Source organism: Oncorhynchus mykiss, chromosome 4 (assembly GCF_057628025.1).
Source record: "Oncorhynchus mykiss isolate SJ-2025 chromosome 4, ASM5762802v1, whole genome shotgun sequence".
Taxonomy (NCBI): domain Eukaryota; kingdom Metazoa; phylum Chordata; class Actinopteri; order Salmoniformes; family Salmonidae; genus Oncorhynchus; species Oncorhynchus mykiss.
In genome coordinates, this window is record NC_143025.1 from 52,048,391 (window position 1) to 52,062,969 (window position 14,579).

At 41.0% G+C, this 14,579-nt stretch overlaps 1 protein-coding gene and 1 long non-coding RNA gene across 31 annotated transcripts in view; one reads left to right on the top strand and one right to left on the bottom strand.

Annotated features, from left to right (window-relative positions):
* Positions 1-14,579, top strand: part of LOC149984051 (uncharacterized) — a 615,207-nt gene that overhangs the window by 499,823 nt on the left and 100,805 nt on the right. The gene's annotated exons all lie outside the window — the stretch shown is intronic.
* adgrl2a (adhesion G protein-coupled receptor L2a) overlaps positions 1-14,579 on the bottom strand; it is a 203,995-nt gene that overhangs the window by 64,285 nt on the left and 125,131 nt on the right. For 15 of the 29 annotated variants that reach the window (XR_016495320.1, XR_005051450.2, XM_090232272.1 and 12 more), the window contains 3 exons: positions 8,994-9,103; positions 3,558-3,572; positions 1,516-2,316 (listed from right to left, as the gene is read on the bottom strand). Coding sequence is in view for 27 of the 29 variants with exons in the window: in XM_090232272.1 (XP_090088398.1) it covers positions 1,516-2,316; positions 3,558-3,572; positions 8,994-9,103 (926 nt within the window). In the remaining 2 variants the exon portion in view is untranslated. The remainder of the gene's footprint in view (positions 1-1,515; positions 2,317-3,557; positions 3,573-8,993; positions 9,104-14,579) is intronic. The other 14 variants (XM_090232273.1, XM_090232271.1, XM_021599938.3 and 11 more) reach the window with 2 other exon arrangements.

Sequence of the window (14,579 nt, forward strand, 5' to 3'; positions counted from 1 at the left end):
TTCAATGTCTGGCTTTTTATAGTCGTATAACTTGGAACTGTAACAAAAATATTGTAATACTTCTTAGATTTAACGAGGTGACAAGTGTTTTTGCTACTACCATTACCATAGCTGTATGTAAACAGAAATGTAATATACTAGCGGCCTTTATGCTGATTGTCACCTATTTGTATTTGAGTATCTGTTAATGACAATCTATTTGCCAAATGGGAAATCGGAAAAGAAAATTACATTTTGCTTGTAATGCTGCAAATATTCAATCAAAATCCACAAATACCTCGTTATTGGCTAAAGAGACACTTCAAACAAGTTGCTCGTAGACAGTAATAAAGGGAAATGAGTGCATTTTCATCTTCCTCCCCTTGATGACTTCACTTCAATCCAGTGCACCCACTGCACACTAATTTCCCCCCTAAGGGTCTGTATCTAAACTTAGGAGAAGTTATTTTGTTACACTAAAGCCTGTCTGGCTCTTACTATAGTGGGCATGTTCCACTGGTTGAACCCAATTTAGCCTCCTCAGCCCTATCAATACAAAAGTGGGCTAGCAAATACATTAATAAATATTGAGCTGTGGTAATCTGGAGGAAAGTTGCTTGACCTCCACGCTCATCGCCGACTGTATGGAGTATTACATGGATTTAGGACTCGGGGTGAGGAGGGGATTAGGGTAATTACAGTTATTATATGCTCAATGTAAAGACTATCTGGGGCCTAAGCGGCCTCATGTCAATTTTTGACAGTTAAATTAAAAACATATTCATCTGACATGACCCGAGTGATTGATCCCTTCCCCGTGTTCTCTGCCTCCTTGTCTTCCAGAAGACACACTGTTCCTCATACTAGCCTGATAGGGTGAACTTTTTTTTTGTCATTTAGCAGACGCTCTGATCCAGAGTGACTTACAGGACCAATTAGGGTTAAGGGCCTTGATCAAGCGAACTTCAACAGATTTTTCACCCCGTCAGCTCAGGGATTTGAACCAGCAACCTTTTGGTTACTGGCCCAATGCTATTAAACACTAGACTACTTGCTACCTGAACAGTGCCTGATGGGGATTAAGGGTTTCTGAACCAGGGGGAATAACACTTTGTACCTGTCCAGGAAGGTATGATTCCAGTTGTGGAGGTAAATTTCCTCTCTCTCTGGGAGAAGAGCTGGTGGCAGCAGCTACCCCCATGGGCCTTCCTTTGCACTGGGGACGTGGGGGAACGCCCGCACTGTAAATCCAACTAAATCCCCCGATACTGATCCCTTATGAGATGGTAAGTGGGTGATGTTGTTTACTGCTGAGCAAGACGACTTCACCCCGAGAAGCTTCATGCACTCCAAAGCTTCCGTAACATATCTAACACATATTCAATTCTAAATAAACAAATCTGCCATCCGTGACACTTGACACGCAGGCTGTGGAATACCCAAGGAATATCAACACACTTAGTGGCAGCTAAGTTCGCAATGTCACAAAATGCAATTTACCAGTATTGTGCGCTAAAGAAATGAGATGCTGCTTACCGTGAGCGGGATCGGGTGGTCCGAACTCCAGATTATATCTCAGGATGTAAAAATTATTCCACACGTATAGCTGGTTATCTCTGGGATTGTAATCCACAGCTGCGATATACTGGTACTGGTTGGGAAAGTGGATATCTACATACTCTCCACGGTTCTGTTTGGTATTGTAAACATAATCTATTAAGCTTTTGCTGACTTCACTCTCGTTATCTTCATATGTGGACCTCACTACGTAGAGTACTCCACAGATCATGAAGGCATTGGAGGCCGATCGCTTGTCATACGTCGTCTCCCAGGTGGCCTCGAAGCGCAGTGTGTAAGGGTTCAACTGGCTGATGACCATCATGCCATTGTTCTGCTCTGTGGCGTAGATCACCCACAGGCCGTTCTCATCCACGGCCAGGTCGATGTCCGTTTTCCCACCCCACTTGTAGGGTGACGTGTCATGATAGTTGGCGTTATTGATGATGGCCTCGCCGCTTTTGATTCGGGTCCGTATGTCAAACTTTACAATGTTGCGGGTTCTCTCTTTGTTGAAAAACACGGCCCCATCGTAGACCACAAATCCAGTGCCGTCCACCCGGTGGGGGAGCTTGTACGTGATGGTTTGCCGGGCGTTTTGGAAGTCGTCGAGGGAAGAGTACTCAATGAGTGTGTCTGTCCGGTAAGGAGTCCAAGGCATGAAGTAGATTTTGTCACCGGCTTGTAGAGGGTCTTTGCACCATGACCCAGCTTGCTGCTCCGCTTCAAAGAGAAAGGAAGGATCACCGACAGCTTTCAGGGTCCCAGGACAAACAAAAACTAGTGATGAGGGAAGAGTAAAATAAGAAACAGATTTAAGTCAACAAATCCAAGTGAAACGTATCAAAATAGCAGAAGACAATGTCAAGATATCTCTAATTTCTCCATTTTGTTTTACGGGTTGTCCAAAAAGAGAGTGGGGACAAACACACATTAAAGTGCCCAAAAGACAACTACAGCTATAACCAATGTTCACAAGCAGTATGGGGAGTTTGGTTTTGTGCATAGAAAGAAAAAAAGGAATAGGAAAGTTGTTAAGCAAATATATAGTATATGAAGTAATAACATAACTTTCTGAAACAAAAGAAGCCTTGTCTCTTAGACATCTACTGTAGGGGAATAGAAAACAAACGAGGGGGAGAATAGAACAGAACGAAAACCAAACAAAATTCCTGTAAACAAAAAAGCAGGCAACTAAAGTCATTTGGCAACAGACTGGAGGTTTCAATCGAGAGCAGGATTCAGCAGGTCTGAAAATGTGTATTCTGAGACATTTGCCACTTACACCACTCGTTTTACCATATACCTGAGAGGTTTGTTGTGACAAAATGTTGCAAATTTCCTAACCATTAAAGTTACAAGTGAGCGTGTTCTTGAGGTGTTTTTGTTGTTGCTCTGAGTATGTGCATGAATCAAAGGAAAGAAGAGCAGCAAGTGGCAGGATAAGGGATGAGGAGGAAGAGGGAAGGGATAAGGGGGGAGAGGGAAGGGATAAGGGATAAGGGGGAGAGGGAAGGGATAAGGGGGAGAGAGAAGGGATAAGGGGGAGAGAGAAGGGATAAGGGGGGAGAGGGAAGGGATAAGGGATAAGGGGAAGAGGGAAGGCATAAGGGATAAGGGGGAGAGGGTGCTAAGAGAGAACAGGACATTAGAACCAGTAGATTTCAAAGGGCCAGAAAACACTGTTACCATGGCATGCTATGTAGAGGGGTTTGGAAGCCAGGCAATATGAGATTGGGCTGAGTAGCAAAAGCACCCAGGAGGATGGGGGAAGAAACCCCTATGGACTCCAGCTACTACACTCTGCACTTACAGCTGTACTGCTGCTAGTGTTTTATCATCTTTTTTCTTTAAAATCAGTCTCACTCTCATCGTTGCAGTTTACTGACTACTGTTATATGGGGAATGTGTTTGTTGCTAATGCCTGCTATGGGGTTGGCACACCGTAGTGGGGATAGGAAGATTTACAACCATATGCCACAAAACAAGGATCTAGGGTTTGGATTGTGTCAGTTATTTACCTTTTTGCTCCACTTCTATTTTAAGCATTGGAAGAGAGAATGAAAGGGGTGCAAGGAAAAAAAGAGATTAATATGAATTAACTGTCATCTCCATGGTTACATAAGCAGTAACATATGACACATGGACAAAGATAGGCAGACCTATTTTGAGAAAGGAAAGAGAAACAGGAGATACAGTAAACACCACCAGACAGTGCAGACGACCCCCTATCTCGAGGGAAAGATTAAGGTTAGGACACCCAGAGAGGTCCAAATGGACAATGTATGGAGCTTTGGCCAAGTGTTAAGCTTGGTTTATAGAAGGTTGGTCAACCACACTTGGCCACAACATTGTTCATTTTATATTCAGGTCAACAGTCTGTAGGCTGCTAGTGTGACTACTGTTGTCACTTTTGATAACATATACACTATTTTGACTTTTGATATATCTGGATGTAACCGTTGAACATTAGACGATAAAATAATGTTAATGACATTGCTGTGATTTTTGATGAACGGCAATTGACCAGCAAACTATAAACCAAGTAACTCTGCTGCTAACAGAGTAAATTATTAATATCATATGTCTATCAAATTTTTCCACAACAAAAACTCCAAACTCAATTTACAGATTAACACTATTGAAAGGGAGCTGAGTCCCATAAAAGAGGAATCTGTACATTGTCCTTTTAAAAACAATCTGATCACCAGGGTCGTGCTCAGTAGGCAGAAACTGGAGATTTTTTTTTTACTGAAACAGTAAACTTGGACTTGAGTAACACTGATGAGAAATATAAAGGTTAGTTTTCCGTTTTTAAAAAAAGTCAGTTGCATGCCGTAAATGGACACGACCCAGGTAAATAACACAATTGCCAAACACAACATCTTCTTTGTGCTGGCAACAAATAATACAGTACTAGTTAAATAATTTGTGTCATGAAACCAGAGGACTAAAAGAGAGTTAAACAGTATGGTTCAAAAATAGAGCCTGCAGTTCACAGTTTACTGTACAATATTGCAGTGATCCAACCTTCATAGAGGCCTATTTCATTACTAACAGATTGATATAGAATCTATGATACACTGTAAGTTGGTGATTTAATATTCTTGCACCAAGGCTTCCGGGACCTGCTGAGTATGACTTTAGGCAAAACAGGTGCAAACAAAAACAAACCCTGAAGCATCTGCTGACATTTGTGGTTTATTTCCCCTCTCTCTATTGAGGAAGTAGATAATCAGTTAAAATATCTACTGCAAGTAGTGTGTTATATTATAGAACAAAAACAATAGTGTAGCAATGTTATGACAGTCACCATGCATTAAAGTAAAAGTAAACATTGCACTTAATTAGTTGTGTAAATTGAGGTTAACGATAATAGTGCCATTTGACTTTTGGATTGATGGTGTTCATCGATGTTCATAGTTCATCGATCTGAAAATCTTATTGAATGAAACACAAGAATGCTAACCAAAAGGTGTAAATAGCATTAAGTGTTACATACAGTGATCTGTTTTCATATAAAGACAGCCTATTAGTACTATAAATCAAGAATATAATACAAATTAAATGAGCTGTTAGTTTATCACAATGGGACATTGAGTAGAAAAATCAATCAATATCAATAGCAGAGATTTCATGAGGCCGTCAATTTAATCAGATAGAATATAAAGATGCTTTTATAGTACAATACATACTATTTTACTGTTCTAAAATATATCCCTCAAGTGTGTGGGAAATAGTGAAAAGAGAAAGAAAGAAAAAGGAGAGAAAGAGGGAGAGGCATAAGCATGACCTCCACTCTGCAAAAATGCAAGTGATTCAAGTGTGAGGAAGGCATGGTTAAGAATGAGCAGAGTTCTGGCTACCTACAAGATTAAATGTCAGAGATGCAAACAAATTAACAGACAGCAGAAATTCTCAGACACAGCCAGCAAGATACAAATTGAAGAAGACGGAAATCTGAAAAAGGAGAGGAGACAAGATGGAAGACCTGAGCAGACATTAGTGTAAAACTAAAAAGGTCACCAGAAACTGGTCAGTAGAGGAACATAATAAGAGTCAGGGAGCCAAGGAAGTCTCCTGCAGATTGCACAAGGGAAGAAGAGAAGTGAATAACATTTAAAAGAGCAGCATTACAAAAACAAGTTAGCACCAAAACCCTGTCATCATTATCACCAAACATAGCAGTAAAGGGGTCCCTGTTAACTTATTTTAAGGTATACACCTATAAATAACATAAATGTTATGTCTTTATATAATCATTACTCTACTTTAACCTTGACTAAGAACAAACCTCTCTATTTGCTGCAGACAGAAGCTCCTTTGATTTGCATGTAATGTACTTTCTGGAGTGACTAGACTGGTGTATTGGCTGCAATCCATGGACTCAGAAGCCTGCTGACCACTATGTAGACTCAATCAGTGGCTCCAGTCTCGTCCAGAGGGCAAGACATTCAATTGGATTAAATTGGGGAATAATGCAAACTCTAAATAATATAATTGAGCAAAGCAAACTACGCTACTAATGTCAGCAAATGTAAAGAGTAAAGTTCTCAAATGTAAATGTGATGGAACATAAGCTGAAGCATTATGCCTATTTTCTTTGCCTGAATAAAATACTTATGTCTGTTTCTATATTGTACAGTTTTGGAGGATAGCTATGATAGCAGACGATGACATAAAACAAAATGAGGTCTGACTGCTTTGGAATCCTGTTAACATATGTTTGCATGCCTCTGAATTTTTACAAGGTGCCGTAGAAACAGTCGTGGCAGATTTTGTCTCGCTGCTTCGATACAGAATGCAAAGAATGATGTTAATGAAGACTTGTATGTCACTTTTATATCGTCCTGGCAATTAACACAGGCAATTCAGAGGGCTACAAGATGGTGAAGGTGAAGGCCCAACCCACATCCACAGACTAAACACAGAGATAATGGGGCCTAATGAGGATAGCTCTTGACATGAACCAAATAAGAACAAGAGGTAGATTTATGGAAATAGAGGTTATACAGACCCAGGTATTTTAACCATATATATGGTGTAAATATAGGTTTTTGTTGGTATGTGCTACTTTGAAAGATCCAAGATGTATCGAAGATGGACCAGTTTGATTTGAAGGCTTGTTAAAGAAAAATAAATAAATTACACAGCATATTACATCAAACCAGTGGTAAAGGTAAAATGTGTTGGATATATTCTGAAGTAAGATTGTCAGTTATGTTGCAGAGGCTCTAGAAGCCTTGCTTTAGTCTAGAATGATGATGCATATGTCTACTGGTCTTCTTCACTCATCTCACTTGTGGATTGGCTTAATAGGGGTTTAATATGTTGACTTGAAAAATATCTTTCCTAGGACCTCTCTAAGGGCCATATTTATTAATAGTTTGAACCAGGTCAACGTTTTTAATCAAAATATCTTCATGTACTCCATATGATTTGCTCCCTCTGGTAAAAGTGGTAATATCTCTGCACATATGCAGAAGCTTACTAAATATTGCCCAGTGAAGGCAACTCTAGGCTCGAGACAAATGTGACTGGTCACTGGTTGGGTGCTTGTGTGAGGAAAGACAAGGGGTTGGTGGGGGAAACAAAACCAAACACAGCACTGCCCCATGGGACACAGTCTACAACAGCACTGGGTGGTCTAGCTGGGTGGGGGAACACTAAAAAAAGGTCTGGACTGGGGGGGGGGGGACACTAAGAACTTACCAGGGCAGTTGATATACGACACATTCTGTATCCTCGGTCCTATTTTGGGCGGACATGGACCTTTACGGAAATTAAGAAGCAAAAAGATGGCGCTACATGCATGGACTATGGATCAACCAAAGAGTATAGAGAGGTTTGCTTGGGATCTTTTACAAAAATCTACCTATAGCTGGGATTCAACAACCTCGTAGTTCCTTTGACATGTTCCGAGGGAAGTTTGTCTGCTTCCTTAGCACAAGAAGGGACAGGAACCCCCCCCCCCAAAAAAATATTGAGGGTGTCTAGGTGGACCTTGGGGCTAATCCTATGATTAAGGTCTCAAGCAAAACAGCAAGAGATGGATCGATCGTTTCCTTATAACTTTGAGACAAGCAGAGAAAGATCCTGAAAAACAATACTGGGAGAGGGATTTTCAGCTAAAAATAATGAATTATGGTGTGCTTTCGTAGTTTAATCCTATTTCTCATTATTACATAGTTCATTGATAATCTCGGGTCTTAAAACCTTGGAAAGGTCAAACTTTAACTTGTAATGAGGTTCATATTCTAATGTTGTTCACTTAGCTATTCGTATGAACATTCTACGGAGAATGGTTAGAGCAGGAACCCTGGCTTTGGGTCGTATAGACTATAATTATTCCAGATGCTCTCAGACGCTCTCAAATCATTTGATTAAGTGGTCAAATCTACACGATGTACATGTTAGTAGGTTGAGCCCACAAACATATTAACAGCTAAAATAGAATTGTAAAGCAGCTAGTAGAGCTGGATCATGCTCAAATCATTGAGAGGGTAAATCCACTCAAAAAAATCTTTTAAGTATTTTTTTTCATTAGTCCACTGTTGATACAGTCCCAAAAACGTTTTGCATGTCAACAGTCACGTTTTTAAGATATTGGACTTTCAAGAAGCAAAGTATCACCAGCCACATCATCATGACTATATCAACAGTGGAGTAATGAAAAAATGACAAATATTGTTTTGAGTGGATTTTCCCTTTCTTTTGAATTCCTGGCAATTCATTGTACTTGCATATCAACAACATTATTAGGACAATGGTTCAGACAAAGGATATCTATAGACTATAGATTATTTTGGAGCTAAGCCACAATGAATATTTTAGCAAAGAGACAAATGTTAATCCTATAATTTTGTGTGATACATCACCTTGTTGAATTATCTAATTGGAGGCATTCTGTTTTCCTTCATACGAAACATCTGTTGACAGATCTCAACACCTGTTGTTCAGAAACTACATAGAACCATTGCAATGAGCAGTGGTGATTATTTTGCTGATATCAATCCTAAGTATGTATCCCAAAGTGCACCCTATTCCCTATATACTGTAGTGCACTACTTTTGACCAGTGCCCTATGGAGCCCTGGTTAAAAGTAGTGCACAAAAAAGGGAATAGGGTGTTGTATCTGAGGGATGACTAGATCACACCTTTAATTGTATTACTTTAATATAGCCCTCCACTAACATCGTCATATATTTAAAACTTACCTCAGCACGGTCCATTGTCAAATGGTGTAGAGATAAAACATTGTATATAGATCCTCCCTAGGAACCAATACTTATGCAAATAATTTGAATGTATCTTGCATTAGAGTGTAAAGAGAGATACATTATCAGAGTATATAGAGGGATAAAAGGAGGGATCGAGAATGTGAGAGAAATTATAGAAAGAGAGCCAGAGAAGAGGACAGAGAACTGTTAAATGCATGATGGAAAGTTCATACTTACTGTAGGGAACACACTCATACTGGACCTCCAGATATTTGTAGGTCCCTGGACATGGGTCTGGGAAGACATCAGAACCTGTGATCACTATGCACTGGGTTCGATTGTTGCACCTGGAGGAAAACAAGAGAGAAGCCATTAATAAAAGGCAGCTTTCCTTAACAAGCTTCACACTAGTAATACAGTACAGTTACTGTTGTTATAATAATCAATAAGTGCAGACAAAGAAAATGGCATCCTATGCTAGGAGCAAATGGCATTGTTCCGTTCCTTGTCAATAGTTCAAACTTGACTTTAAAAGAGGCAAGAAAAAAAACAATGCGTGCGGCAATTGCAAAAATCGCTGAAGTTAGAGACTGACATCTCCCTCACTAACTTTAAGCATCAGCTATCGCTGAAGCTGTACATAGCCCATCTGTAAATAGCCCACCCAACTACCTACCTCATCCCATATTGTTTTTATTGACTTTTTTGCACACCAGTATTTCTACTTGCACATCATCATCTGCTCATCTACCAATTCAGTGTTAATTTGCTCAATTGTAATTACTTCGCTACTATGGCCTATTTATTGCCTTACCTCCATACTCCATTTTTCACACACTGTATATAGATTGTTCTATTGTGTTATTGACTGTACTTTTGTTTATCCTATGTGTAACTCTGTGTTGTTTTTGTCGCACTGCTTTGCTTCATCTTGGCCAGGTCGCAGTTGTAAATGAGAACTTGTTCTCAACTGGCCGACCTGGTTTAATAAAGGTATAAAAAAAAAAAAAATCCAAATACAACGGTAGCCCTTAAAAACACTGATAAATAATGTAATGACCTCCATTCGATACCACAGACACATACACTGTACATTTACAACCATGAAGCAATAATTGCATTTTTATGAATATAATGGTATTTTATTAATCCATTTAGTGCTGCTATTCAGTTATAACAATGTTATACCCAAGGTCAATACATTCTGTTTTGTAGTAATGTATCCATTACTCAATAACATTGTGTGTTTCTATCAGCAGGGGTGGTTGACAATGTAATTGTGTTCACAGTAAAGGGCATATGCAGTGCATATATATCTCTCTCCAAAAAATCTTGATATTTAACATAAATCGTGTTTGTTTCATCTGAGTGGATACACTGATCGACAGATACCTAGCAAAAATAATGACAAAATCTCTAGTTTCACATAACATTTCCTCTACAGAATGTACTGTATGTATCATTGTGCCGCAGTATCATTTGTGTTGGCCACACCGTGACTTTTAAGGAGACAATTTTGACAACAGTATCTTCCCCCCCCCTACTTTCAGATATACGTTACAGACATTTTAATTGAACAATAAGTGTTTTGTGGTTCCAGGGAATTGCAGGTGGCCACCCCTTGCTACCTACGAATCATGATAAATACATCAATACCCCGAGCTGGCCATCTTGCCGATGGAGACTATCTGCAGCGCATAGTTCTTAAATCAATAGACCTGTTCTGCTGATTTAGCGATAACATTTGTTTCTCTTGTCACAAACCAGTGCCCACATTTACAATAGATCATTGGAAATATATGACAGTTTGTTGGGTAAATATTTATTTATTTTGGTTTGACTCTTCCTGCCTCGTTTTAAAAAGGCATCCTCAGTGTTCTGTCATTGATTCTAAGTTGTTAGCATAGTCATGCTAGCCTATGGTTACCATAGATATGCAGTGCATATGTAGACAGACCTTTTAGATGAAACTTGACAAAATCTTTGTCTTAAGGATCTTTTCCAACTTTCTGCAGTGCAAAATCCACTGACTTGTACAAACAATCCAGTGTTAAAATGAAAAGCCCACTAAATCATGATAACATTAGGGAGCTGAATTAGCCATTAGATGTTTCCTGACCGGGCCTGAAGGCAATTAATAAGTCCCCTTTCTTTTTTTCCGCCTTTCCCAGTCAGCATCTATGACAATTAATATAATTCACTACTCTATTTTCTTCAAATACATACAAGGAGCAAATGTTTACTTTGTCAAAGGGAAAATGTAATTTGTTTTGCTTTTGGCATTAGTAAAAGCAGTTGTAGCTCAGTGTAAAATCCAATTTAGACAGTGTCACGAAACAAAACGCAAGCTGTATATTCCCAATGGTCACAGGCACAAGAGTGAGAGAGAGAGAGAGAGAGAGAGAGAGAGAGAGAGAGAGAGAGAGAGAGAGAGAGGGAGAGGGAGAGAACGACCAGAGAGGTGTCTCATAAGGAACTTTACTTTATTAACGACCTTCATGTGTGATAACAGATGAGAAAATCAGCATATTTGTTCATAGAAATTAGTTACAGGCTCCCGAGTGGCGCAGTGGTCTAAGGCACTGCATCGCAGTGCTAGCTGTGCCATTAGAGATTCTGGGTTCGAGTCCAGGCTCTGTCGCAGCCGTCCGCGACCGGGACACCCATGTGGTGGCGCGCAATTGGCCCAGCGTCTTCCGGGTTGGGAGGTTTTGGCCGACAGGGATATCCTTGTCCCATCGCGCACTAGCGACTCCTGTGGCGGGCCGGGTGTAGTGCACGCTGACACGGTCACCAGGTGTACTGACACATTGGTGCGGCTCGCTTACAGTTTAAGTGGGCAGTGTGTCAAGAAGCAGCTTGGTTGGGTTGTGTTTTGGAGGACACATGGTTCACAACCTTCTCCTCTCCCGAGTCGGTACGGGAGTTGCAGCAATGAGACAAGACTAACTACCAATTGGGGAGAAGAAAGGGTAAAAAAAAACAATAATAAAAGGAATGAATTACGATTCTGGAAACACACCTCATTCTGAGCCCTTAATGTAGCGCTCTGCTGTCTTGCAGGTTGCATTTCTTGAGTCTACATTTTCCATATTTTATGTGGTGACTTTGATAATCCCGTTTTTTTATGCATAAGCATATCATGCAAAACTAATATGAATTGCAGCTGGCTCCAACTCAAAAAAAATAGCTTGAAGAATGGAGAATTAACATCTGGCTTGTTACGTGTATAACTAAATAACATCACTACAAAGATTCATGAATCTAATAATAATCTAGGTGTATCATGTAGGAAGGAAAGCAATAGACAAAGAAAATGTTCCCAAATATCCCTAACCATATCTCTCAATGTTAGCATTTGCATTGATGGGACATTGAGATATCCAGGATTGCCCTAATTTTACAGCTGGAGAGTAGGACCTGGCTCTATAGGAGTATCTATGGGAGTCTGTGACTTTGTCTCATTTGTGAGTCGGTGAGCATTTAAAAAAATATATATATTTTTTTTTTCACCTTTATTTAACCAGGTAAGCTAGTTGAGAACAAATTCTCATTTCCAACTGCGACCTGGCCAAGATAAAGCAAAGCAGTGCGACACAAACAACAACACAGAGTTACACATGGAATAAACAAGCGTACAGTCAATAACACAATAGAAAAGTCTATATACAGTGTGTGCAAATGGTGTGAGGAGGTAAGGCAATAAATAGGCCATAGTAGCGAAGTAATTACAATTTATCTGGAGTGATAGAGTGATAGATGAGCAGATGATGATGTGCAAGTAGAAATACTGGTGTGCAAAAGAGCAGAAAAGTAAATAAAAACAGGAACATGGGAAGAAATTAAACTCCCTTCTACTTCTACATCCTCAGTCTTCAATATAGTGGCTTTTCAATCAGAGCGATAACATTCCAACTCTAATCCCTTCACATCCCTGACCTTTTGGGAGAGCCAGACATCAGCACAATTAGATCGTCGTAGAACACTGCATGGATCTGATGCAAATCTACTTTTGAAATGAGCACTTGGGCTGACAGCAGGAAGTGTCTGATAAGATGCCAACAAAGTGTAACTGATAGCACTCGTAATACCATGTACCCACATGAAATTTAACCTTTCACATTTTGATCATAAAGCATGTCAAAGGAATAATTGGACAAAGAGATAAGGGGCTAATTGAATAATAAATGAAAATAAAAATGTAATTCCCATTTCCACAAAGAAATACAGTGGGGTCCGAAATGATTGACACCCTTGATAAAGATTACCAATAATGACTGCATCAAATAAATAATAACAATACCGAGCTATATTTCATGCAAAAAAAAAAAATGGAAATTTTTATAATAATAAAAATGTTTCTATCTCAAAAAGTTAGGGGGCAGGCCTCCCGGGTGGCGCAGTGGTTAAGGGCGCTGTACTGCAGCGCCAGCTGTGCCATCAGAGTCCTGGGTTCGCGCCCAGGCTCTGTCGTAACCGGCCGCGACCGGGAGGTCCGTGGGGCGACGCACAATTGGCCTAGCGTCGCCCGGGTTAGGGAGGGCTTGGTCGGTAGGGGTGTCCTTGTCTCATCGCGCACCAGCGACTCCTGTGGCGGGCTGGGCGCAGTGTACGCTAGCCAAGGTGGCCAGGTGCACGGTGTTTCCTCCGGCGCATTGGTGCGGCTGGCTTCCGAGTTGGATGTGCGCTGTGTTAAAGAAGCAGCGGCTTGGTTGGTTGTGTATCGGAGGATGCATGACTTTCAACCTTCGTCTCTCCCGAGCCCGTACAGGAGTTGTAGCGATGAGACAAGATAGAAGCTACTACGAAATTGGGGAGAAAAAGGGGTCAAATTCAAAAAACAAAAAAAAAGTTAGGGGGCAAAATTATTGACACTCCTAAATTCTTATAAATAAAGTTGTCAAAAGTATAGTATTTGGTTCCATATTCCTAACACGCAATGACTAAATCCGAGCTCAACTCCATTCCCATGAATGTCAGAGCGTTGGACGACCGGATTTGCAGGTTATTTTGGTTGTGTGATCATGTTTATTACAGCAACAGGGGCAGGCAAACGACAGGAAACAGGAGACAAAGGGCTGTGAGACTTGGGTTTACATCTAGAAGTATACAGAGGGTACGGGGCAACAGAGACTCTTGTGACTCTACAAACTTGGATTTGCAGGTTATTTTGGTTGTGTGATCATGTTTATTACAGCAACAGGGGCAGGCAAACGACAGGAAACAGGAGACAAAGGGCTGTGAGACTTGGGTTTACATCTAGAAGTATACAGAGGGTACGGGGCAACAGAGAACAAACAGTAGAAGGGCTAATGACTTTGGAGCAGGAGGGGAAAGGTCTCGGTTTCCAGGGGTGTAGCAGCGGGGCTATAGCGGCGTGCCAGCACATCCGGCTTAACATCCTTGGGTACCGGTCGGTATTGCGGAAGCGAAGTGGCCCGGGCCTGAACCCCTCCCAGAGGTCGTGGCACTTCACGGGAATGGCAGAGAGGTTCGGGGCAATTTCCAAGCCACCAGGAAGACGTCCCGGGGCTGGCAGAGACGATTTCAAGCAATGAGCATGGCACAACAGGCTCCAGCCCATGATGGCACCAGTAGAACAGTCAATCGAGGGACTGTGTCGCTGGAGCCAAGAGAATCCCAATACCGCAGGTACCTGCGGAGACTCAATTAGCAGGAATTTGATCGCCGTGCTGTGGTTCCGCGACACACAGGTCGATGGGGGTGGAATGGTGGGTAATCCGGCCTATAGAGCGGTCGTCCAACGCTCTGACATTCATGGGAATGGAGTTGAGCTCGGACGCCAGAGTAACATCCATAAGA